Source organism: Oryctolagus cuniculus, chromosome 10 (genome assembly GCF_964237555.1).
Source record: "Oryctolagus cuniculus chromosome 10, mOryCun1.1, whole genome shotgun sequence".
NCBI classification, from domain to species: Eukaryota; Metazoa; Chordata; class Mammalia; order Lagomorpha; family Leporidae; genus Oryctolagus; species Oryctolagus cuniculus.
The window spans coordinates 31065222-31092154 of record NC_091441.1 but is presented as its reverse complement, the minus strand read 5'-3'; the positions used below and the strand labels follow the sequence as shown (position 1 = coordinate 31092154).

At 53.5% G+C, this 26933-nt stretch overlaps 1 protein-coding gene across 1 annotated transcript in view; it reads left to right on the top strand.

Moving 5' to 3' along the window:
- The window catches only part of ARK2C (arkadia (RNF111) C-terminal like ring finger ubiquitin ligase 2C), a 109879-nt gene that overhangs the window by 68990 nt on the left and 13956 nt on the right, over positions 1-26933 (top strand). The window contains exons 2-3 of the mRNA XM_002713515.5: positions 18209-18524; positions 20481-20591. Of these exons, the coding sequence (XP_002713561.1) occupies positions 18209-18524; positions 20481-20591 (427 nt within the window). The remainder of the gene's footprint in view (positions 1-18208; positions 18525-20480; positions 20592-26933) is intronic.

The window sequence follows — 26933 nt, the reverse complement described above, 5'->3', positions numbered from 1 at the left end:
TGAGCCCCTCACCAAGTGCCACCCCAGGGGGGTGGCCAGGGCTCTGGTGTGGCGAGTGCTCGGCCAGGCTGCCCAGCGGGTCTGTTTCTTCCCACTGCTCCTTCCTCCGCCCGGCTCCCAGCCAGAGAAGTGCTCCCCCTGCAGACGGTCAGGGCAGATAGGAGGGCAATTCCTGGTGGTCCTGACTGTCCCACTTTTGGAGGACAAGGCCGCCTCAGGCAGGAAGTGGAGGTACCAGCAGCCAGCTCGGAGTGAGCCCCTTCCGGGCTCCTGATGGCGCCGCACCTGTAGGCCAGATGCCACCACAGGGCAGAGGAGCCCACAGAGGCCCAACGCAGAGCCCTTGGCCAGCGTCACTGGCAGATCCTCTCTCTCTTCCTGCCTGGGACCCTCAAGGCCCTGCAGAATTCTCAGGGCCTTTAGATGAAAGAATGGGGCAGCTGTGTCTTGGAAGGACAGCCACTGCCCCTCTCGGAGGAGCTGCAGGTGGACCTGAGCCTTCCTGCCTGGGCCAGGCTCACGAGCTGGGGAGCTAGACTCTATTCAGATTGGTGCTCTGGGTGACAGATCTTGAACTCAATTTTCAAAACTGGAAACACTGTGGGCCAGGGACTGCCAGGACCTCTTCCCTGTCCAGTGCAGTCAGAACGAGGCACTGCCAACCTCCCCCGGGGAGGATGCTCCAGTGCTGCCCCAGCCCAGCTCTCTCTGCACGAGGACCCAGCGGAGACCTCCCACTCCAAAGCACACGTGCGCTGGCCTGTCCCACGGGGCCCTTTAGCTCTGCCGCGAGGTCAGAGCAGGCAAGGGCACACTTCTGGCACTGGAGCCCCGTAGAGTCATAGAGCAGACCCAACTCCACCTGGTACTGCCTTAGTGCCCCTGGGACCTGGGAAACCCGACAGCAGGTGTTTGCCTCCTGTGCAGCCTCAGTTTACTCATCTCTCAGTTGGGGAGAGGAGAGCTGGGCTTCGGGGAGGGGAGAGGGAGGCTGTGGGAGGAGCCCCGAGAACCTGGGGTGAGGGGTGTGAGCACGAGAAAGGGCAGGGAGCAGCAGCATTTCCATGTTGCTGTCCTTCCTTTCTTATTTCACTTTTAAAAGCCATTTAATATATTGCAAAAACCGCATAATTTAAACACACAGTGCAAATCCACGTGGTACAGATGGATATAAATACAGAAGAAGCCACCCCTCCTCCCGCCTCTGGCCGCCAGGTTCTCCCCTCCTGGGGAACCACTGTGGTCAGGTCTCACGGATCCTTCCAGAAGGCATCTGAATATTTACTTTGGCTGCACACACACAAGTCTAAACCACACTGTTTAATTCAAGCTGGTCTAGCAGTCTTGGCTTCCTCTCCGCATGTCTGTGAGAGCAACACCAGATCTTCCGCGTGTCAATCACTGACCAATGTTCAAAGCGCTTTGTTTCAGCACCTCACATCTGAATCCCCGGCGGTCCTGGAGGTGGGGATGGCTATATCCTCAGGCTTCTTTTGAACACCCAGAGAGGCCAGTATACTTGCCCAAAGTCACACAGCAGCTGAGTGAGTAAGACTGGACTCCCCAGGCAGGTACATCCCAGGACATCCTTGAAGAAAAATGTTACGCCTTCCCTCTATTGTGTTGAGCAAGTGTTGATGAAAAAATCATTGCTGTTGAAAAAAACCAGGGCACTATGTAGGCATTGCCAACTGTGGGCCTGACTAATCCCATCAGGCCATGGGGCAAGTGGAGACTCAGGCTGTAGCTACCCTCTACATGTACACACACACACGTTCACACCACACACACACAGGCACACCCAAGAACACTTGTGCATACACCACACACATGTATATCCACACGCACTCACTGTACCACACACAAGCCCAACAGTTGGACTCGCACAGTCATACATGCATGTACATACCACACACGCGCATTCACACACATCACACACTTGCACATGTGCACAGCCCTCAGACTTCAGAAGCGCAGGCACAGCATGTAGATTCTGATCCCCAGGCCTTCCCCTTGCCCCACTGGCAAGTTGGGAAGGGCATGGGAAAGGTCATTTGAGTTTTGTTAGGGGCCATTGTGTCCCCAGGACACGTCTTCATTTTGTGTCATGGCAGGATTGTGAATGGGGAGCATGGACTCACGGCAGGGGCGGTGGGATCCGAGGCTCGTCTAAGCCCAAGTCCTGCTGGGTCTCTATTCTCAGCTCCTGGACCCCTGCTAGCCTCGGAGGACATCTGGACTTCCAGCCCAGAGACTGGCCCAGGACGGGGCAGAAGCCAAATTGGCCTGTGGGCAGCGGCAGGCTCAGCGCCTGGGAGAGGCCTCTTCGCTGTCCCCTGCCTGCGCCTGGATGACTGTGGCTAGAGTTCGGCTGACACCTCTTAAACACGAATGCCCGTGTGACACCTACCAGGGTGACCTTGTCAGCAATTGGCTTTGGGAGCTTCCCTCCTCAGGGGCACGCTTGGTCCTTTATGGAGCTTGTGTTTTGATGGTGCTGACAGTGAAAGAAACACAGACCTGGAATCAGGTTCCCAATCTGGGCCAAGCGGGACTGAGCAAGTTTTTCTAACTCCCTGAGCCTCTGTTTCTTTGTCTGTAAAATGGGGATAGTTTCCATAATTCACTGCATTGGACAGTTGTGGGGCTGAATTTGGGAGAAGTTTTGTGAGAGGTTGAAGTGGCCCACAGTCGTTACTGTCTCAGTAACGCACCGCAGCGGGGTCCAGGTAGAGGTCATGGGCGAGTTGGAGCACCTGCCGGGGGAGGAAAGGTGATCAGGGAGGCAGGAGAGCATGCCTGGGCTCTGGAAATGGAAAGCCGCTCTGGACGGAAGAGTTAGGATGCCCAGCGCAGCGCCAGCTGGCAGCTCAGCAGTGGGGTTCGTCCTCAGCCTTCCTGACTTTGCTGCTGGCATTTCCACTGCTAATTAACATGTCAGGGGGTGGAGAGGAAGAAAAACTCAACACAATCGATTTGTCTATTTGCCAGCACATCTGGGAAAAGGCTGGGTGTGAGAGGTCGAAACTGAGGCTAAAATGTAGGGCTTCACACGTGTGGGTTTCAAGGCTCTGTTACCATCACTGGGGACAGCGCTAGGAAATCAAGGTGCACCTGCACCCTTCCGGCTTTGTCAGGAGAAGAGTGACACGAGGATCTGGCTCACAATTTGGGAACCAATATATAGGTTATCCGTTCGTCCACCCACCCACCCACCCATCTGTGCATCCACTCACTCATCCATCCATCTACCTACTGCCTATTCATCCATGCATGCATCATCCATCTGTCCATCCATCCATCCACCCACCCACCCACTCATGCACCCATGCATGCATGCAACCATCCATCCATACACTCACCCCTGTATCTGTCCATCCATTTATCCAGTGTTCACCGGGGGCCCAGTTCCATCCCGTCCTGTCCTGAGGGTGCTGTGGGAGTTGTGGGAAGTAAAGACAAGGATTTTGCTCCCTAAGCATTCAGACTCACATTCAGAACAATTACAGCATAACTCAGAATTGAGTCCTCACCTCAACAAATGGCAACACCATCTGTATCAGTTAGCTTTTTCTAACAACCCTTTCAAAACTTGGCCCTGAAACAATAACTCTTTATTCGGCTCTCAGTTCTGTGGGTTAGTCACTTGGGTTGGGCTCAGCTGGGAAGTCCTTTTGCTTTCCTCTGGGGCAGCTGGGACAGATGACCTGAGATGGCCTTGGCTTGGATGGCTCATCTCTGCTTCACATGGCCTCTCTGCCTCCAGTTAGTTAGCCTGGGCTTGTGCCACGGTAGAGGCACGGAACCAAGAGCGAGAGAGTGGGAGCTGCAGGGTCTCTTGAGGCCTGGGTGCAGAGCTGCCATGATACCACCTTCCTTGGGCCAGGCCCAGGTTCAAGAGGAGAGAAAATAGACTTTGCCTTCTGATGCCCTGATGACACTGCACTGCGGCCTTACGGAGGCTGAGCATCCGGGGAGAGGAGGGGTGTGGCCGTTTGCTGTGAGCCGTCAACCACATCATCCTAGTGGCTGGGCACGAAAGATCTGGAAGCCTCTTTGTGCTCCATCTCTTACATTCAAGGGCCAATCCATGAGCAGACTGGGTCACCTCTACCCTTGAAATGATGTGCCTTTGGGACTTGACCATTTGTTCCTCCCCGCTCCCTGTTGTCACCTTAGTCTAAGAAACCATCGTCTAACTTGGTTTCTTCCCTTTGTCCTGTGCAGCCTTTGCTTCACACAACAGCCAGAGCAAGTCAAATTCTGTCATTTCTCAGGTTAGATATCCTCCTTTGGCTCCTGGTTTCACTCAGAGTCCAAGTCAACATCTATAATGACCATTGAGATCCTGCGTGACCTGTGTCTCCAACCCCCAAGCTCTGTCTCACTTAAACTCCAACTACTTGTTGCTCAACATACCAGGAGTGCTGTCACCACAGGGCCTTTGCACTTGCAGTTCCATCTGCCGAGGAAGCATTTTGCCTGGATATCCGCCTGCTTGGCTGTTTTCAGCTCTTTATGCAAAAGCCGTCTTCTCAGTGAAGGCTCTCCCAGCCATCCTATTTTAAAATAAAAACTTTCCCTCTCCACACCCAAGCTTCCTTCCTGCTTCAGTTAATCCATCGCTCTATTATTGTCATGAATAAATGACACATTTCCATATCTGTTGATTCACTGTCTAGACCAGGGCTGTCCGACAGAAGTGTCATATATGACACATATATAATTTAAACTTCTCACACTAAAAAAGTACAAAGAAACAGGTGAAATCTAATCTAAAATGTACTTTAATACACTGTCTCCAAAATTGCATCACTCCAACATTTAATTAGTTAATTATTACTTAATCAATGACTCCTTATCTTTGAATTGCTTCGTATGACGCCTCCGAAGCCTGCTGCCCGGCTAACACTGATGGTGTCCACCCTGGCCAGCGCACAGCCAGACTAATTCCACGGGCATCAGGACTTCCCATGTTTTATCCATGACTCTACATCCCTGGCACCTGGCACCGTGGTGGCACACGGTAGGGAAGGGAAGGTAAACGAGTACATCCAGATAGGAATCAAATGAAATTATATGGCAAGAAGACTTCAGACCCTGCAAGTGGGCGGTCAGCCCAGGCGTTAACAAGCCCACCTGCCATAACGGTGTGCCTCGCTTTGGTTCCTGGCCCTGCTGCCACCTCCAGCTTCTTGCTAATGCAGACCTGGAGGCAGCAATGATGACCCAAGTGACTGGGTTCCTGCCACCCACATGGGAGACCTGGGTTGAGTTCCCAGTTCTTGGCCTGGCTTTTGTGGGCACTTGAGAGTGAACCAGTGGATGAGAACCCTGTCTCTCTCCCTCCCTCCCTCCCTCCCTCTCTCTCTCTCTCTCTCTGTGTGTGTGTGTGTGTGTGTGTGTGTGTGTCTACACCTATCAAATAAAAAAAGAATTAGTTTCAGACCCAGAAGAGAGCTGCTGTCTGGCCCTGCTCATTCTCTGGGCTGCTCATGCAGAACTTGAAGGGCATAGGTTAGTTTTTCTCTCCTGGCCGTGCCAACTCATGCGGCACCTGCATGGCTTCCCAGTCTCTCTGATCAGACAGAAAGCCTTATGAGTTCATCTACACTGAGTGTTTGGACTTCACGGTGGCCTTTTGTGTGCACTTGCACTTTCAGAGGAGAAGCGGGTGAGAGCAACGCTTTATCCAAAGTTCCGACTGCCTCCTGGTGCTTTTCCGGCTCTGGCAGGAATGCAGTTATTGGACCAGGAAGCTCTATGCTGTCACAGGGCTCAGGCCAGGGGGCTGCTGTGGGCACCGTGCTCTTGGGTGGCCAGGCGCTGGGTGCCTTGGCTACTTTCTCCTGCTGGTGTCTCCCAAGAGTGGGAGCTTGGGCAGGTGTTTGCATACTTTGGCAGTGTCTCCAACTGCAGCAAGTCACTGAGCCCCTTCTCTGCAGCTGGGTGAGCAGGTGGGGTGCGACCTGCTTGTTTTGCAGATTGGAAAACTGAAGCCCAATAGGAAGCCCAGTTGCTCCCCTGAGGGCTTGCCCAGGGCTCTCCTCCTTGGGGGCATGCATAAGGCGTGGCCTGTGGGGCTTCTCTGTCCAGCTGGGGTGACCTGGTCGAAGAGACGCTGACCGGAAATAACCATGCAGGACTCTCAGTGCTGCACACACGGGTCGGGATGCTGCTGGACCAGACCTCCCCAGGGAAGGTGGACAGGGCTGGGGAGGCAGGAGCTGTCACCGCCCAAGCCAGGGCAGCTGAGGCTGGAGGTGGAACCACGGGAAGTGACCTGAGAGGGGGCCTTTGCTGGTTGTGGGGCACTAGGACCTGTCAGTTTTGAGGAGGCTACAGCTCAAGCTTTCCCAGGCATCTGCCCCGCCCACTGTCCTCTCGCTTTGCTCTCCTCCCTCCTCTGTCTCCTCTTTGCTGTCTCCCTTCCGGTTCTCTCTCTTCCAAGCTTCTTTCTCCCTTCCTTCCTCACTCATGTTTCTACCAGCTTCCTCTCTCTCTCTCTCTCTCATACACACACACACACACAGGCACACTCCACACTCTGGAGTGCCAGGTATGGGTGGAACAGCAATGGTGGGAGATGGAGTTGAACTGGCTGCAGCCCCCCGAAGGCCAGCAGACCCCCACCCACTGGTGTGCTCTGATGTCAGGGGTGTGGGCAGGTCAAGGACTCTCCCAGGGCCCGACTCAGCTGCCGTCTGAAATCCCACCACTAGACCTTCGGCTCCTGACACCAGCCCCTGAGCAAAGCCGGGGTCGATTCTACACTCTTCCCCTAGGGAAGGGCCTGGGCGCAGGCTGGGCGCAGGGAGAAGAGGTCGGCAAGAGCCCCCAGGGCAACGCTGGCAGAAGGAGGAAGCTTCTGCCCTGCTCACAGAGCTCCCAGGCTCTCTGTGTACTCTGCAGAGCCCCAGAGGCAGGGGCCCAGGGAGCGGCTTTCTGAACTTGGGCCGCCCATTTGCAAAACCAGGCGGTGCTGTGAGCAGCACCCAGGGAGCCACCCGACCTTTTCTGGAAAGTCTTTGAGGTTTGTGAGTTTGATTTTGAACTTTTTTTTTTTTTTTTTTTTTTTACAGGCAGAGTGGACAGTGAGAGAGAGAGAGAAAGAGAGAGAGAGAAAGGTCTTCCTTTTGCCATTGGTTCACCCTCCAATGGCCGCCATGGCCGGCGCGCTGCGGCCAGCGCACCGCGCCTATCCGAAGGCAGGAGCCAGGAGCCAGGTGCTTCTCCTGGTCTCCCATGGGGTGCAGGGCCCAAGAACTTGGGCCATCCTCCACTGCATTCCCGGGCCACAGCAGAGAGCTGGCCTGGAAGAGGGGCAACCGGGACAGAATCCGGTGCCCCGACCGGGACTAGAACCCGGTGTGTCTGTGCCACTAGGCGGATGATTAGTCCAGTGAGCCGTGGCGCCGGCTGATTTTGAACTTTGTAATACATTTACTTGAGTCTCTACGTAAAGGATGCAACGTTCGGTGGATATCCGAGCTGATGACCAAAGAGGAAGTAGACGTGGTTTACAGACGCTAACCAAAGCCAGGCTCGGAGGAGAGGCTCCCACCTCGGGCAGGGCCGGCAGGAGGAGGGTGCGCGCTGGGTCAGACACGGCCACCTCCTCTGCATCTGCAGGTGGTGGCTCAAGCTGACCTCCTGTGTGCTGGGCCTCCCCGGTCTGTGCTGCACCTGTAACTGGGCCCTGTCCTCCCGGCCAGAATTCTCCACCTCCCTGTCTGCAGTGCTTTCGGGTTCTTCCATCTCGCACTTTACAGCTTGAGTTTCTTTGTTCCTCTGCCTCCAGGCGAATCCGCACAGTGCTCAGATGCTGGCTGGCTGCTGCTGGCACACTAGCTGGGTCGTGCATCCATCCGTTTAGTGAGGTCTCTGTACGAGCACCAGCAACAGGGGCGAATGAGATGGACTCCTGCTTTGTAGAGGGTGTGGTCGTCTTTTGTTCAAAGTTGTATTTGTTGACATATTATTTTACTTCAAAGAGCAAGAGACCTCTCATCCACTGGTTCGCTCCCCAAAGGCCTGTGATAGACAAAAGCCAGAAGCCTTTAACTCAATCTGGTCCCCTGGGGGTGGCAGGGACTCAAGTACTTAAGCCATCAGTGCTGCCTCCCAGGGTACACATTAGCAGGAAGCTGGATGAGAAGTGGATCAGGGTTTTGAACCCAGGCACTTTGATATGGAGACAGTTATTCCAAGCAGCGTCTGAACAACTACACCAAATTCCTGCCCTGAGTGGCGGGCATCTGCTCTCAGGTGCCTTTCACAAAAAGCCCTGTGTCCATGGTGGAATATTATCACAGCCTTGCTAGCTTTGGAAAAAAAGGATCTTCTGGGATGAGTGATGCATGGATGTCTGTCCCATTGCCACGGGCTTTTCTGCTAGGACTGCACCCTGTGTCTATCCAGTGCCTGTTCCAGGTGACTTCTCCCACTCCTGGTCCACGCGGGCAATGGTGGCTAAACATCAGCCCTTCGTTGGCTGCTTGATTGGTTCAGGCCCATGGGCAAGGAGACTTCCTCAGGGTGCAAGCCCCCTCCCATCAGAGTTCTGAGAGCTGAAATTCAGCTCCTTGGAGGACTTTGGGTTTTTCACCAAAGATCAGAGACTGGCCCTGAGGAAGCCTGGTAAAGGGGCTCCAGGCTGTAAGGGACCTCATTGTGCCTATCCTGTCTTGCATAGGCCTGCATGTCCTCTGCTGGATGAAACCAAAATACAGAGAGACAGGAAGGCAGGCAGGTGTGGCAGTCCACACCCAAGCCAGGGACTAGGCCTCTTGGTGCAAAAGAGGTTAAACGGACTTAGCAGGAGGAGGTAAGGAAAGCAGGAAGAAAAGCCCAGAAAGCTAGGCTCTGGGCGGCCCAGTTTCCATTCCTTCCTCTCTGATCTGCCAGGTCTGTAGCCTGCCAGTTAGCTCATGAAGTGCATCCCGGGGCCCCAGTTCTGCCATTCAAGACCCCCCCAGTGCATCCCTACCCCACCCTTCCTGTATCCCTTCCCTGAGCCTTCTGAATGAAGCACAAAGGGCACACCCTTTATCCCAGGGGCCTCAGCGGCTCCCAGGTTGCAGAGGGCAGCGTGGGCCATGGTGTGACGGGGGCGGGGGGTGGGGGGTGGGTGGAATTCTGAGCTGTATGGGGCCAGAGGGAAGGGGAGGCTCCTCGGGGCCCTGTGGAGGAGAACGTGGAGCCTGTCCCTGGTCCCCTCCGCTCTTCCCAGCCTCCCCGGCTGTCCCTCATGTCACAGACTCAGGTTCCCCCACAGCCCACTCCCCATCACCAGCAGCCAGGTTGCCAGCATCTGTCCCAAGGTGTCCCTGATTGGTTCCAGGACCCGGAAGTTTCGTCCTTTCTTCTCGTAGGTTAACCCCGTGGAACACAAGACGCACAGCCTCTCAAGTAGGCATTTCCCCCGGCTCTGCAGGGTTTGTCTCACCACAGTAGCCCCCGGCGGGTTGGAGGCAACTCGGCCCACTTTTTTTTTTTTTTTAAAGATTTATTTATTTATTTGAAAGGCAGAGTAACAGAGGCAGAGAGAAGGAGAGAGGCAGAGAGAGAGAAGAGAGGTCTTCCATCTGCTGGTTCACTCCCCAAATGGCTGCAAGAGCTGGAGCAGGGCTGATCCAAAGCCAAGAGCCAGGAGCTTTCTCCAAGTCTCCTGCATGGGCACAGGGGCCCAAGGACTTGGGCCATCTTCTACTGCTTTCCCAGGCCATAGCAGAGAGCTGGATCGGAAGAGGAGCAGCTGGGACTGGAACTGGTGCCCACATGGGATGTCGGCACTGCAGGAGGCAGCTTTACCTGCCACGCCACAGCACCAGCCCCTCCTTAGCCCAGTCTTAAAGCTGGGGCACCTCCTTGACTTGTTCCTAGAGCAGGGAGGGGCCTGAGGCAAACCAGACTGTGCCAAGCAAGCTCATTCACCGTGGCTGTTCACTGTCGCTCACCGTGGCTGTCCACTGTCGCTCACCGTGGCTGTCCACTGTCACTCACTGTGGCCGCCCACCACACCGACACAGATGAGAGTCAGTAACGCTCCCCTGATACCAGTGGCGGCTGCCTCGCTGCTTCGTGGCTACTTCCTGGGGCAGGAACGGGCTTATTCCTTGTCGGGGGAGGGGTCCCCCAGTGCCGTGACTTGGCATTCCCACCCAGCACCCCCTGAGGCAGTGGGCTCTCTCCAGGAGGACCATGTGTGGCCATGTATGGGTGAAGGAGTAGCAGGGGCTCGTGACAGGCCTGGCAGTGGGGAGCACGCTGGGGCCCAGGAGGCCTGGCCTCCAGTTGCGACTCCGCCATCACTACTGCAGTGCCCTTGGTCAAGCCATCGTGGAGCGCCTGTCCTGGGGGGATAGAATGAAGGCTTCCTTCACAGTCTCTGAGCCTCGGTGAGCTTGAATATTTGATGATGCTCTCAAGAACTCAATCTCCTTACTAGCAAATAATTTAATACTTAGCTTGTCTAAGATAACGAAGGCCTTTCTTCCTCCCCCTCCCTTCCCCCACTCCTTCCTGCCGTCCTCCTCTCCTCTCACCCCATCTCCCCCTCCCCTCTCCTCTCCTCCTTCCCCCCATTCTCCCACTCCCGATCCTCCCTTGGATTGTTTTTAAGCCCCTCCTAAGAACAAAGAACGTTTGCCACATGGACTTTCCCTGAGAACACGCACTTCACAGCTTATTCTAGGAGATAAAATTTGTACACAAATGAAATGCCAAATGTAATAGGCTAATGCCACACATCAAGTGGGAGGTGGAATTTCATCCGCTTCAGATGGACTTGGTTCCAAAAGCGGTTAACATGTGCCCAGGGCAGTCAAGGGTGGAGGGGATGTGACAGCCCGCGAGGGGCGGTGGCGATGCTGGGGCCAGGGACCCGCCATGGGCAGGTGCAGACGTGCAAGGTGTGGGACGGATGAGAGGGAGGCCACCAGGGCAGTGAGAGGGAGAGGGGCAGGGGACGGCTTGCTCAGAACCTTACTTTAGGAACCTGAACATGGCACGTTTGGAAGCAGCACTTCGAAGGTCAGTACTGGTCTGTGTCACCTCTCCTGGGTGCCTGCCCACTTCCGGAGCTGGGTGTGGTGGTGCCGCACTTAATGCTTATCTCCTCGGCCACTGGGAGCAGGGGACAGGGACCTGGCCTGTCTGGCTGTGGGACCCTGGGGGCAGTCACAACATGCAGTTCACAAACAGTTTCCCTGTGAAGAAGATGAGGGGCTGGAGCCACTTGAAGCCTCTGCCAGCAGAGAGATGTCAGCATGTGTGTAGGATCAGGTGTCAGTGTGGGAGCGCATGGTGGCTGGGGCAGGGCGGGGGAGGGGGTCCTGTCTCGCCCTCCTGGCTGCAGCCCTGGCGCCCCTTGGAGGTGGGGCTTCCTCAGTGCCCCTGGGAGCAGACATCCAGTTCCAAAAGGCTGCTTTCCTGTGGCTGGCCGGGCTCCCCACAAAGGAGCGAACACAGAGGTCTGGCCTGGCCCTTCTTCCTCACTGAGCCCTGCTGCCTCCCCTTCCTCTGACTCCTCCCACCCCACCCCTCCCCTCCCCCTGCCTTCTGCTCTGCCCCAAGGGACACCCTGAGACCTGGTCTGCCTTCCCTGGAAGCCAGGAGGGTCTGGCTCCCATTCGCAGCTCCCTGGAGGTGTAGGGCAGGCCTGGCCCCGGCTGCTGGCGAGTGTGCCGGGAGCACTGGAGGCAGGCCTGGGCCTGAGGCCCCCCTGGGGCAGGCTGCCCGGCCATGCTGCCTATTGTCCCTTTCCAAGCCCTCCCAGTCTGAGCTTGAAGCCGCTGTCTCGCAGGCCTGGCAGCTTATGTATCTATTTACTTGTTTAAAGATTTGTTTATTTGAAAGACAGGGTTACAGAGAGAGGAAGAGAGAGGTCTTCTATCCACTGGTTGACTCCCCCCAAATGACTGCAATGATCAGGGCTGGGTCAGGCTGAAGGCAGGAACCTAAAACTCCATCCGGGTCTCCCACATGGGTGGCAGGGGCCCCACACACTTGAGCCATCCTCTGCTGCTTTGCCAGGTGCGTTAGCAGGGAGCTGGATTGGAAGTGGAGCAGTAGGGGCTTGAACAAGTGATACCAGCATCGCCGGAGGTGGCTTAACCTGCTGTGCCACAGGACCCAGGCCTGGCATCTTGATGATGACATGATGACAGGCCACTTCCCCCCAGCGCAGTGTGTGTGTGTGTGTGTCTGTGTGTGTCAGGGCCTCCAGCTCAGGAGCCCGGCCTTCTCTGGGGCAGCCTCTGCAGGCCTCATGGTCTCTGCCATTCTGTCACCTGGGCCACACCTTTCTCTGCTCCTGCCCAGCTCTGACAGCAGAGGAGACCCCAGCCTGTGTCTGGTGTGTCCTCAGTGTCTCCATTTCCAGACCCCTCCCCATCTCGGGAAGCCTCCGGTGTTGAACCATCGCGGCTGCCGTGAGCAGACACCAGAGCCGGGCTGGCTTACAAACAGCAGACACTTAGCACTCATGGGTCTGCAGGCTGCAAAGTCCAAGGTCAAGGCCTCGGCCGACTGAGGGTCAGGGGGCCTCTGTGCCATCCAGCTGTGTCCTGCCTGGGGTCTCTCTTATAGGATCAAGGCTGTTCACGCATGCTCTGCCCCTGGTCGAATCACCCTCAAGTCCACCTCCTGGTCCCATCATCCTGGGGTTTTGATTCAGCATGGACATCGGGTGGGGGCGGGGTGAGGACATGGACAAGTCAGCCACAGCAGTCCCTCAGGGCCAGCCCTGGCTTTCCCAAGTGTCCCACTCCCTGTGCCCTATCCCCTCCCTCCCATCAACATTTGGCTGTTGGGGCACAACCAGGTTCAAATCTGCACACTGTCCCTTGGCAGACAAGTGTTCGAGGCAAGCCCGTGACCCTTTGGAGACCCAGGGCTCCCAGCCTCCCCCAGCCCTCGGTCCTGCATTCTCAGCCTCTCCCTCTTCCCTCTTCCCACCCCCTGCCACGGGGCTGTGTGGTTCCTGCCATCTTCCCACCCACCCACTTCCTTGCTGCCAACCTCATCCCGCTCCTTGCCCACAAGGCAATGAAGCGGCCACCAGCCCCAGGTATTTGTGGAACACCTGTTGTGTGTCTGTGTGTGCCAGGTGGGTACCAGGTGAGCCCCGTACCTGCAGACTCGCCCTGTGCCAGCTGTGCGGGGCTAGACCTGGGCCTCCCACCCCCAGCCCTATGCCCACCTTGCTCAGGCCCCAGCCCCAGCCTTAGATCCTGCTCCCAGCCAACTCCCAGGAGGCACTAATCCCTAATCCTCGGCATCAGTTTCTAGCATTCTTAGATGCATGTTCTTTTTTTTTTTCCTTCTGAAACTAATTTGAGTTTTACACTGAGAAGTTTGTTGCATGAAGTACTTGGTTTGTTTCCGGGAGCATCTTCTTCCCCGCTCCCTGGAACTACGAGTTAGTGCATGATGAATCTTTCCACGATGGTGTCGTGGCCCTGGGGAGCTGTGAGAGATGCAGAGCATAGGCAGAGGCGCCTGGAGATGATGTTTTAACCGGAGGAGGGACTCTGGCGGGAGAACTGCAGGCTGTCTACTGACAGGAGCGCCGGCGCTGGTCAGCCTTCCCTCATCACAAGCCACACACTCTCCCCGGGAGCTCCACTTCGCTGGGCTCGGATCCCAAACACAGCAGCTATTAGCCGGTTCCTTGATGTGACACAGAGCCCACCTGAGGCCCCAAGGCCCTTTGAGGAATTAACACCCAAGTTGATTTTGGTGCAAAACATTGAAATCCATGAATAGCTTTTTCCTAACACGCATTTTGTCCCTGAATGCTTTGAAGATCCTTCCCTATACACGGATTCCCAAAGAATTCTGTGGGCACCAAAATAAACTTCTCTTTGAATCCCACTTCCCAGGGCCTTTTGGAATCCCCCTGGTGGGGCTGAGGAGAGGCCCAGGGGGCCCAGGGTGGGTATCTCTGGGCTTCAGCTCCCTTCTGAGCAGTGTGATAAAACTGTGGGCCACTCTGGGAGTGGGGATGAGCAGGGCTGCAGAGTGCCAGACCAGAAGTCAAAGGACTTTTGTGGGTAGACATTGCCTGGGACGTCAGGGGACAGAGAGACACTTTTGTCCACCTTTCTCTTGCTGCCCCTCCTGGCGAGGGGACCTGTGTCGTGTCACCTACAGGCTCCCCTGGGCACAGCGGGCACCCTGGGGCAGGAGGAAGGAACTGATCAGTGCCACCTGCCCCATACCTGCCACAATGCAGCACGAAATCTCAGAGGTCACCTGGGCTCTACGTGCCACTCTCTTTCCTACTCAAGTGCAAACAAGTGGGCGGTCAGCCAGCCTCAGTACTTGGGTCCCTCTGAGCCCCTGTTTCTTCCTCCCTCCCACCAACAGTCACATACCCAGGTATTTACTGCAATGCCAGCTCCAAGCGAGGAGTGTGTGTGTGTGTGTGTGTGTGGGGGGGGGGTGTCTGGAAAAACAGCAGAGGCACGGAGCTCAGCCAGGTGGGGCGATGAGTGTGAAGAGACAGCTCAAGGTAGCCACCGCCAGGTGCCGAGTGCGTGGAAGAGAGAAAGGTGTTCTGCGGAGCTCAGAGGAGGAGGCCAGCCCTGGGGCTGGTGGGCAGCGGGGGCATTTCTGGAGGAGCTGAGAGGTGACACAGGCCTTCGAAGACGGGGAAAGCAGCTGGGGAGAAGGCAGCAAAGGCCCCTGTGGGAATGCACGTGGGTGTCTGGTTTCAAGCAGACTCCTGTGGGTGGCTTGATGGTGTCAGTGGGAGAAAGGACAGCGGGGCTGTGCTAGGAGGTGACGGGTTTTGGATTTCACCAATAAGCAGCGGTGAGCTTCCCCTTTGAAGGCAGATCAACCAGGGGACTTGGCACAAAGCTTGCTCTGTGCGTGCAGTTGGCTTTTCTTCTTTAGAGCTGTGTTGTCCAACATGGAAGCTGCTAACGGGGAATGTGGCTGGTCTATGCTGAGATGTGTTTAAGCACAAGATATCCACCAGATATAGAAGAGTTAGCATGAAAAAAGGAATATCAGTCAATGATCTTTTATGTGGAGTAGCTGCTGACATATACCATTCCTGATATACTGAGTTACAGAATTCAGGTATTTCAATTAATTTCACCTGTGTCTACCAGAAAATTTAGCAGGACCTAAATGGCTCACATTATAATGCCAGTGGACAGTGGGAGTTCAGTCTTTCCAATTCCCCCTTTTGCCCCATTCCCTTCCTGGGAAGTCATTTCTGTCTGCCACTTCTCTCATCTTCCTACAGCTCTTTCCTCTGCCAAAGTCGCTGCAGAGTTGGGTGCTTGGGAATCCCCCACCTCTTTGGGTGCAGCGCCTATGTCAACTGCTCCTCATTCTTGGCTGATTCCTTTGAGACCCAAGCTTGTTTGAAAACGGTTTTATTCTACCATCACACTTGATTCAAAGTTTGCCTGGGCATGGAAGTCCAGATTGAAAATCATTCTCCCCTCTCAGTGCCTTGGAGGGCGTCACTCCTAGTTTTTGAGTTTCCAGTGTTCTCAGTGCCTTGGAGGGCATCACTCCTAGTCTTTGAGCTTCCAGTGTTGCTTTTGAACAATCTCACGCTGTTCTGATTTCTGACCCTTTGGATGTGATCTGTTGGCTTTCTCTCAGGAAGGTGCTGGAATTGTCTAGCTGCCTGCTCGGACTTGCACAGGGAGGTGCCTGGGGGTGGGGTTTTTGCCCCCATCTTTTGCTGGGCACTCCAGGGTCCTGTCTGTGTAGCTATGCAGAACTTCAATGCTGATGGACACCTGCACAATCTTTTCCTATAGTTTCCCTCCTGTTGTTCCTCCATTCTCTCTCTCTCTCTCACCGGTGGCCTCGTCTGACCGGATCCTTCCATGTCTGCATCTTTTCTCTTCTTTTTCTCATTTCCTGTCTTCTCATCCTGCTCCCTGGGAAATGGCTCCAGCTCTGCCTTCAACCCTGCTGTTGAATTTGAGATCGCACCTGTGTGCTTTTAATTTCCAAGAGCTCTCTTTCTTATTTTCTCATTGTTCTTTTTTATTTTAAAGATTTGTTAATTTTGAAAGGTAGAATTACAGAGAGAGAGAGGTCTTCCATCCACTGGTTCACTCCCCAATTGGCTGCAACAGCCGGAGCTGTGTCAATCTGAAGCCAGGAGCCAGGAGCTTCTTCCAGGTCTCCCACGTGGGTGCAGAGGCCCAAGCACTTGAGCCATCTTCCACTGCTTTCCCAGGCCACAGCAGAGAGCTGGATCAGAAGAGGAGCAGCCAGAACATGAACTGGCGCCCATAAGGGAAAGCCACAGCACCAGCCCCTATTGTTCCTTTTTTAAAAAAATATTTATTCATTTCATGAGAGAGGGAAAGATCTTCCATCTGCTGGTTCAGTCCCCCAAGTGCCTGCAATAGCTGGACTTGGGCCATGCTAAAACCAGGAGCCTGGAACTCCACCAGGATCTCCCATGTGGGAGGCAGGGGCCAAGGACTTGGTCATCCTCTGCTGCCTTCCCAGGTGCATTAGCAGGAAGCTGGATTAGAAGCAGAGCAGCTGGGATTCCAGTGCTCTGATATGGGATGCCAGCAGTGGCTTAACCCACTGCACCACACCAACCCCTCATGGCTCCTTTTAAAAGAGCTTTCTGCTGTTTCACATATCCAACACCTTATTTCTTTGAGGATATTAATTAAAGTGCTTTGAAGTTTATTTTTCTCATCCTTGTGTTGTCTCTCCTCCTCTGGGTTTTCTTAAAAATCTGGTCCCTGTTCCATGTCTTTTCACATTGTAACCCTCCCTGAGAGACTTGTCCCCTGGGGTTGTGTGTTCGTGTTGAAGTGTGGGCCAGAGCTCTGGGTGCACGTGTGACAATGGACATTGCTTCAATGCTGGCCATTTTCTTGGTGTGTGCCCAACCCGAAGGACATGCAGCTCTCTTCCTAGAGCCACAGCTGGTCCTTTGAAGAGCTCCCCCCAGTCTCTAGGCTGGGGCTGTGGAGCAGGCAGGGCAGGGACACACACTGGAGACAGTGTTTTTGGAATCAAGTGGCAGAAGACGGTGGCTTCCAAAGTTCCACACCCAGGCTCTTTTTTTTTTTTTTTACAGGCAGAGTGGACAGTGAGAGAAAGAGACAGAGAGAAAGGTTTTCCTTTTGCCGTTGGTTCACCCTCCAATGGCTGCCACGCTGCGGCTGGTGCACTGCGCTGATCCAATGGCAGGAGCCAGGTGCTTCTCCTGGTCTCCCATGGGGTGCAGGGCCCAAGTACTTGGGCCATCCTCCACTGCACTCCCGGGCCACAGCAGAGGGCTGGCCTGGAAGAGGGGCAACCGGGACAGAATCTGGTGCCCCCGACTGGGACTAGAACCCGGTGTGCTGGCACCGCTAGGCGGAGGATTAGCCTATTGAGCTGTGGCGCCGGCCTCACACCCAGGCTCTTGATTAACCCGCCTGTTTTTGTCTCCTGGCACATCCCCCATGGGGGCCTCTCTGGGAGGGACAATCACTGCCAAGCTTGGGGAAGGGGAGGAGCCCTGGGCATAACCGCCACACATCCCCCCCCCCCCCCCCCCCCCCGCGGCCAGTCTCCCTCCTCTCAGGTTCCAGCCCCTGGCCTGGCCTTTCCCGCCCTGTGCAGGGAGCTTGGTTTCCCAGTTCTCAGCTCTCCTAACTCCTCCCTCTGCTTTCCACCTGCCCGGAGTCTCCTGTCATCGCTTGCCTGCTGTTGTCACTTCCGTTCCCTGCATCTCGTCTGCTTATCTTCCTTTATTCTTTGGCCTCCTGTTGGGGACCAGCACACCTGGCACTGAATGTGCTCCGTACATCCTTCTTCAGCGCGGGCTCTGCTTTCTGCACTCATCAGAGAACTCCCCCGCCAAGGTCTGGGGCTGGATCTTTGCTTACAGAGAAGGCTTTCTTGTTATGAGTTCAATTGCATTTAGGAAAGTACGGCGGCCTGAATTAAATGTAGCTTGAGCCCAGCTTATACCTGGCTATGTCTGCTTTTAAATAAATTATGATAGTACAATAAGTTATTTGATTTTTTAAAAAATGTTTTGTGTGATTTTTTTTTCTTAAAACTGCATGCTAAACGACTTCCGCTGCCTTCTCTCGGCACATGAAGACTTCCTGTGGGTGGGGTCCGGCTGGCCACGGCCTCAGCGCAGTTCAGAGCGCGGTTGGCACGGGGCGCGGGTCCTCACCCAGCCTTCTCTGTCCTTGCCCCGCAGGTGCCCCCTTTCAAAGGTCTCAGCATCCTCACGCTACCTCCTGCCGCCACTTCCACCTGGGGCCCCCGCAGCCGCAGCCGCTCACCGCCGACTTCCCGCTGGCCCACCCCGTGCAGCCGCAGCCGGGCCTCAGCGCCCACATGGCCCCGGCCCACCAGCACAGCGGCGCCCTGCACCAGTCGCTGACCCCGCTGCCCACCCTGCAGTTCCAGGACGTCACAGGTCCCTCCTTCCTACCTCAGGCCCTGCACCAGCAATACCTCCTGCAGCAGCAGCTCCTGGAAGCCCAGCACCGCAGGCTCGTCTCGCACCCCAGGTGGGTGCAGCCTGCGGCTGATGCGGGGGTGGGGGGAGGAGCAGGGGCGGGGCCGGAGCCCAGGAAGGGGCAGGGCCGCGGGCCAGGACGCCTGGCTTCTACTCTGGTCAGGCTGGACCAGTACTCACCCAGAGGGTCCTCTCAAGAGGTGCTTTTCGCCTCCATTGGACCCGTTTGTTACAGACAGGGAGCGCTGTCCTGACCCATTGCAGCCCCCTCGAAGATGCGTCCACATCACATCACCCACACGCAGGCTCAGCTGAGGAACTGTGGTCCACAATGTTCACAGTGGACTTTTGCATGGAAGGAGTTTTCACTAGGGGACCCCTCCTGTCCCCTGCAGCTTCGTGACCGCCTGATTCTATTGCCCGGGGCCCCCAAAGAAAGGAGGTGACTGGTGCCAGCCCTGCTCAAAGAAGCACAGGGAGAGTAAAAGTAGCAGTCACCAGAGGGGGACCCTGGGCAGCTGGGGGACCCTGGGCAACTCTCAACGCCTCTCTGAGCCTCAACTGTCGAGGGCAAGAGTTGGACAAGACCAGTGAGTCTCAGACTTCTTGGTTTTGGGAGCCTTTGAGTCTTCCAAAATCAATGAAGACCACAGAGAGATTCTGTTTCTGTGGGCTGTGATGATGGATGTGAGCCATATGAGAAATTACTCCCGAGAAATTTCAAAGTATCATCAATTCATTAAGAAATAGCAAGCTCACTATATGTTAGCACCGGTAATCTAATTCATGAGAAATAACTAATATAAATTTAGTGAGGGGTGAGGCTTTTTTTAAAGATTGATGTATTTATTTGAAAGTCAGAGTTACACACAGAGAGAAGGAGAAGCAGAGAGAGAGAGAGAGAGAGAGAGAGAGGGCTTTCATCCGCTGGTTCACTCCTCAATTGGCCACAATGGCTGGATCTGCACCTATTTGAAGCCAGGAGCCAGGAGCTTCTTCCGGGTCTCTCATGCGGGTGCAGGGGCCCAGCATTTGGGCCATCTTCTACTGCTGTCCCAGGCCACAGCAGAGAGCTGGATTGGAAGTGGAGCAGCTGGGACTCAAACCATTGCCCATATGGGATGCCGGCACTGGGGGTAGCGGCTTTGTCCGCCATGCCATAGCACCAGCCCTGCAAGGCTTTTTCTAAAAAAGCATATTTCCAGCTCTCTCTACTACACGGCTTCACAGAAGGTCACTCTGCTGTGTCTGCTTCCACACTGAGTCTTCCAGAACCACAGGGCACGCGAAATCCCCGCTGCCCACCTGCGAGATGAGGCGAGTGGAGAGGCAAATAACCACCTAGTACTGTACGGGAGATGGTTTGGACCTCTCCCACCACCTGACAAGGTATCAGGGACCCCAAGGGTGCTCTAGGGCCCTGAGTGTCCATGGTTTTGTGGAGGTTGGTGCCTGGGACAGGAGCTGAGGGCTGTAGGAGGTCAGAGGGAGGAGAGCATACCTTTATTTGGGGTGTTCAGGGAGCTCTTCCTGGAGGAGGCGGGCTTTGATGTGGGGCGTGAAAGCTGCTGAGAGTGTGAAAAAGAGGAAGAGAAGAGCGTGGCAGGAGAGAGGACATGCCCAGAGGTGGACACACTGCAGGACACACTGTAGGAGCTGTGTGTCTTGAAGATGAACCACCTAGGACAGAGAGGGACAGGAGGAGGAGGGCAGGGCAGGAGCAGAGCCTGGCTGGGGCCAGGTGACACACCTGCAGCAGACATACCTCGGGAAAGACCTCGCTGCCACGGCCAGCCACAGACAGTGGCCAGGTCTGGGTTGCCGCCTGCTGCAGTCTGCGGCACTGCTTTGGAGTGTGCCGGGTGGGCTGTGGGTTCAGTGTCGGGGGAGGGGGCTGGGGTCTGCGGGAGTGGAGCTTCCTGGGGTTGGCTGGGGGTGCTCAGAGCTCCCGGGAGCGGGGCTCACCCAGGCAGCCCCTGACATGGTGGGCCCTCCTTCCTCTCCGTAGGCGGAGTCAGGAGCGCGTGTCTGTCCACCCCCACCGCCTCCACCCCAGCTTCGACTTCAGCCACCAACTGCAGACGCCTCAGCCCAGGTATCTGGCTGAAGGCACTGACTGGTGAGTCATCGGGGTCCCTGGGGGAGGAAGGGCGCCGGATCCACGGAGCCCCTGGTTTGCTTTACCTTGACGTCGGCCACCTGGTCCTCAGCCCCCAGCCTGTCCCTACTGTTAGCCACTCTCAGGCCCAGTTGGCTTCGCCTGGCCTGGTTCCAGCGATCGGCTCAAACATAATTCGGCAGCATCATGTGCGCAGCCCAGGGCTCAGTGTTCATGGCCTTGCAGAAGGGAGAGTGAGACAGTGACACAAAACATTTCTCCAGCTCAATGAGGGCGATGGACCAGTGGTTCCTGGGTTAGGGAGGGGAAGAGCAGAAAGGAGAAAGCCCAGGAACCAGAGTGATCAGAGAAGGCTTCCTGGAGGGAGTGTTTCTTGAGGGATCCACAGGGAAGCACCAGGGCATGCCAGGGGTGGGTGGTTGGGGTAAACACACAGTTCCCATTGTGCCTGAAGAACCCAGATGGGTTGGAGGTAAACACTGGTGACAAACAGGTGAGAGGGTTCTGTTGAACATATGGTTGATGCACCTTTGTGGGCAAAGGGCCCTGTGAAGTCCTCTTACGATGCCCTTACTGGGGACAGAGGCACTTGTCATCCTGCGATGCAGGGTTGCTGGTTTCACAGAGCTGGTCCCACCAGCTCTCTGGTTCGGTGGATCTCACTAGGGTCTAATCAGAACCCCACAGTCCTTTAAGTGGTGTGCAGGTGACTAAGTGGATGGAGAGAAAGAGCATTATGCCTGCGGCTTCTTTTCAGAGAGCTCAAGGGAAAAAGCTATCTGTGTCTGTTTGCATGTGTGTGTCTACATCACGGGGTGTGTACGTATGTGCATTGTATAACTGTGCACCACATGTGTATGCACACACGCATCCATGTATGCAGATCTGTTTGTATGTGTGCGTGGGTGTGAATAGGCATGTATGCATGTGTGTATTTGTTATTATGTGGGGATGAAACAAATGCAGTGAGATAGTAAAATGGTGACGTTTAGGGAATCTGAGTGCAGTGCATCTAGGAATTCTTTATGCTGTTCTTGCAACCTTTAGATCAAAAATGCTTTTTAGAAAATGGGAAAAAAGATCTCCCCCATGAATGCTAGGTCGGGTGCCTCCAGGTACGGACAGAGTGTCCCATTGCTTCCAGCCCCTGCCCGTGCTCAGACACCCTCCCCGTTAATCTACACAACCCCTTAAAAGATAAATTGCACCACTGCCAACTTGAGCCCAGCCTTTTCTAATTAGCAGATTCAAATTAGGAAGATTTAATTGCAGTTTGGATTAAATTCTGTCCCTCAGCAGTCAAGTCAATTCCATCTAATTCAGTTCATCGGGCACGGAGCACCCAGAGCCCCACATGTGGCTGAGGGCTTTGAACACACACACACAGGCCCAACGAGGCGACCCAGGCGGAACCGTCCTGGAGACACGGTAGTGCCCGGGCTAGCCCTGTCTCCGGCTTTCTTCATGTAGCCAGACTTCCTCCCGCTTCTCCCTCATTTCAAGCCCTCTGTGTTCCTGGCCCTGCTGGCCCCAAGAAACCTAAAGAATGAGGCCATGAGTCTCATGGGAGTCCCGCCCCCTGCCCTTTCTGCTGTCCTGTCCCCACTTTCCACATAGGAAGCCACTGCCGGAGCAGGAGGTGACAGTGTCTCCCCTCCTGCCATTAGCTCTGTTCCAGCAAGGGCCAGCGAAGCGGGGACGAGGGCTTTCGATTTTGTAATTGTGGTCACCATCGCTGCACCCAAGCCCTCCTCTCCAGATAGCCTCTTCCACCAGGAGATGGGCAGCCTGGTGACAGGAAGTGCATTGGAGGAGGGGCTGCTCTGCAGCACCCTCCCCATCCCCCATCCCCTCACCTTACTTTAGAGACTCCTTGGAGGTCCCTAATTCTGCCCGAGGTCATTCTGGGAGTCTGGCTGCAGATCCTTGGCCAGCCTGGGGCTGAGGTGCCCTGGCCTTTCCTCTTTACCCTTCCAAGAGCTTCTCTCAGCTGGGCCTCCTGGCCTGAGAGTGTGTGGAAGCAGCGGGCCTTGGGGATACATCCCAAGCTCCCTTCCTGCTGGCCCATGCCTGATAACCTGACCTTGATCTTGAGCCTCCAGGGCTCCCTGAGTCTAGAGTCGCCCCCAAGTGGTGCTGGCACTTTGCGGTCCGGCTCTCTGGGAAAAACTTGAGGGAGAACTTGGTCTGTGTAGTAGCCAGACCATATCACATGCAAGAACATTGCACTGGAAAATCAAGTTCAGTTTGCTGTTTAGGTGCTAATACCAAAAAGTACACTCTGAGACAAGGGCCACAAGGCATCCCCAGAGCACAAATCTGGGTGAGCCCTGTGGCTTTAGGCCCGGGGCTACTCCTATGAACTCTCACACCCCATCCCAAAACCCCAGTCAGATGCCCACAGGCCTGTGGCAATAGCAGAAAAGCGAGGGAGTGCTTCCAGGGACAAATGTCTTCTTGGCACAAGTCTGACCTAGAATTATTTTCTTTTTTAAAGATTTATTTATTTATTTAAAGGCAGAGTTACTGAGAGGCAGAGGCAAAGAGAGAGAGAGAGTTTTCCATCTGCTGGTTCACTTCTGAAATGGCCTCAACAGCCGGAGCTGAACCGATCCGTAGCCAGGAGCCAGGAACTTCTTCCAGGTCTCCCACATAAGTACAGGGGCCTAAAGACTTGGCCTATCTTCCACTGCTATCCCAGGCCATAGCAGAGAGCTGGATCGGAAGTGGAGCAGCAGGAACTCAAACCAGCGCCCATATGGGATGCTGGCACTGCAGGCGAGGGCTTCACCTGCTACGCCACAGCGCAGCCCCCCCCCCCCCATCTAGAATTCTTGGGGGATCCTGTGTGCAGGGAGGACTTTTCTGATGAGACGATGAGAGGGGGATGTGAGGGGCCAGGCTCAGCATGGACAATTAATGGTCCAAGTCTGCCTGAAGCGAGATGAGGCGGGCCAGTCTCAAAGTCTCAGTGCCTCCTGCCCTTCTGCCCCTGCAGGATCTGAGGTTGTCCCATCTGAGACTCTGGCCTTTGTCTGGGTGCTTCCAGGGCCAGACCGGGCTTTCTCATCCAAGAGGAAGCGATGTCCTGCTGGCTGGGGCCCAGTTCCGGTGTGGACCTACTCAGCACACTGCCTGCGGTGCTGTCTGTCAGGCATTCGCATGCTCTTTGTTTCTTGTGCCTTTCTGCAGGTGTGTGCCTATTTAGCTTGGAGTTCACGGACGTGACTTTCCTTGCTATTATTTGGAAACACATCCAGATATCCTGTCATTTCATCTGTAAATATTACACTATGTATCTCGAGAGATATTTTCTCTTCTTGTGCAAATCCTTACTACGGTATCACTATTAAACCTGAAGAATATTAAAAACTATTCTAATATAATCAAATATCCAATCAATGTTCAAATTTCTCTGATTGGTACGGTTTGTACCAATGGAGATCCAAATAAAGTTCCTACATTGTGACTGGTTGATTTGTCACTTGTCTCGTTATTGGATTTAAATGGCTGAAATTTTGTTAAGGACTTTTGCATCATTGTTCCTGGGTGATAATGATCTATCATTTGGGGCTTTATTTTTTTCCCTTGAAATGTCTTTGTCTTTTTTTAATCAGTGCAATGTTTGCTTCATTAAATGAGTTGGCAGGTACTTTCTACTCTGTTTTCTAAGAGTTTGTACAGGATTGACATCTTTTTCTCATCTTAATGTCTCAGAGAATCCACTAGGGGAAGCCATCTGGGCCTGGAGATTTCTTGGCATGACAAGTTTCAAATTACAAACTTAATTTCTTTAAAATGGAATACTCTTCAGGCTTTTCCTAGCTATATGAGTTAGTTTTGGTAATTTATGTCTTTCAAGGAATTTTCCCATTCCACTGGATTTATTGACATAAAGGTGTTTACAATATTTCCTTATTGTTTTTAGCATCTGTAGAATCTGTAGTGATGTCCCCTCTTCTAATATTGGTCTGGAAAGTTGTGTTGTCTCCTTTGTTCTTAGCATATTGTGTCTTTTTCTTCCTTTATTTACAGCCCATCTCTCTCTATATATTTGAAATTAGATTCTTTTACAGAATGCATATCATTGACTCTTGCTTCCCAGCTGTCCAACTTTGCTACTTGGGGGTGCTTCAGTTATTTTCATTTAATGTAATTCTCCATATGGTTTATATTAAACACACCATCTTGCTCTTTGTTTTCCATTGGTCTCATTTTTAAAGAAATTACTTTTTTCTTTTGGATCAGTTCAGTGTTTTCAGGATTATATATTGATGTAATAATCATTGCAGACATTTTATTTTGTAAATACACGAGGCTTATAATACACGTATTTAGTTTATCACACTTAACCCTAAAATAGAATCCTGCCACTTTGTTATGTAAAACTACTAGACCAGTGCATTTTCATAATCTCTCTCCCATTTTTGCTATTCATTTTGTAGATTTTACCTCTACTTATGTTATAATGATCACAAAAAATTGCTTTCATTTCTGCTTTAAACCAGCAAACTCTGGCCTGTGGGCCAAATCTGGTCTGCTCCTTGTTCTTGTAAATAAAGTTTTATTGGAACACAGCCACACCTCTTTGTTTCCATATTGTTTATGATTGCCTTTTTACTACAAGGAATATTCAAGTTGTTAGGACAGAAATTGTATGGCTTTAAAGCATAAAATATTTAGTATCTGATCTTTACAGAGAAAGTTTGCCAATTTCCACTTCAAACAATTAATTAAACTTCAAAGAGTTTCTTTAATGGGGAAAAGGAATCTTTTCTGTTCCCACATAGCCATCACTTCTGGCACTATTTCTTCCTTTGAGTGGATCTAAGTTTCTATCTAGTGTTCTCTTTCCTCCATCTGATGAGCTTCTTTTAACATTCCAAGTGCTGGCAGCACTTTCTCTCAACTTTGCGTTGTCTGAAAAAGTCTTTATTTCACCTTCATTCTGAAAGATACATGTGTTCAGCACGGACTTATAAATTGACAGTTTTCCCCTCAGCAGTAAAGACGGTGTTCCGGTATTTTCTGGCTTGCTTTGTTTCTATGTTCTTTGCAATGTTCTTCTGTGTCTAATGAGCCCTTTTTAAATCCTTATTATTCATGAATTTGATTAGTGTGTACCTTGGGGTGGCTTTAAAGTTATTTATTTATCTATTTTAATTTTATTTGAAAAACAGAAAGAGAAAGAGAGACAGGCAGAGAGAGCTCGTCCATCCACTGGTTCTCTCCCCAAATGCCTGAAACAGGCCAAAGCCAGGGACCAGGAACCCAATCTGGGTCTCCCACGTGGGTGGCAGGCCCCAAGGAAAAGAGCCATCACTTGCTGCCTCCCACTGATTTTTTTTTTTCTGTAAAATCTACTGTGCTGCTAATCCAATGCCATGAATTTTCTATTTCGGACATTGCATTTTTCATCTCCAGAGGTTCCATTGGCGTCATTCTAAAAGTCTCTTCCATTTGTGATTTCCCTTTCATTCTTGAGCATGATTATAATAGCTATTTTAGCATCCTTTTCTGCTAATTCCACCATTCCTGTCATGTCTGTTTCTTGAGGTGTTTCTACTATTTGACTTTTCACCTGATTAAGGGAAATATCATTCTCTTTCTTGGCTTGTCCCGTAATCCTTCATTAAATGATGGACATCATGAATCAGACTTTGTTGAGTAGTTAGGTTTGTCAGATTCATGTAGCATGGGCAGGAACCGTCCAGCCTCCGGGCCAGGAAATCATGTGGTTTGGCTTTGCCAAGGCAACCACAGATGGAACTCAAAATTCAGTACATCCACAACAGGCTGATTTGTAAGTCGATAATTTTGTGTGGCCCGCAAAAGATGTTGTCAACATCCAAGCAGCCCTTGGGAGAGGAAAGGTTCCCAGCCCTGATCTCGACAAAGCTGGGCTGTTTTGGGCAAGCAGCACTTGCAGCTCCGTGTGATCTTTCCAGGCCTGTCCTTTCAGAGGGTCTGTAACATCGCTAGGACAATGTCACCCTGTTCCTTCCCTAATCAAGGTTCAAAAGCTTCTTCCGGGGTCTCTACTCAAGGCCCTGAGCGACCACCAAGGACTCTCCATGCTGCTTTCTTGGGATGCCAATGCGTCCCAACCCCCAAACCTGTCTAACATCTGGGCACCCTTCTCGAGCCCTCAGTTGCTCGTGGCTCCCTCCGCCTGGCGGAGTTTCATCCCCTGCACGTTTGTCTTGCATTCAGTAAAGACCCAGGGAGCCCCGGATGCAGATCTCTGGAGCTCTCAGTCTGTGCGCCTCCCTCCTCTTCAAAACGCTGCAGCACAACTTACAGAACCCTCAGCCTCCTTGAAACAAGCCCTCAAGTGGTGGA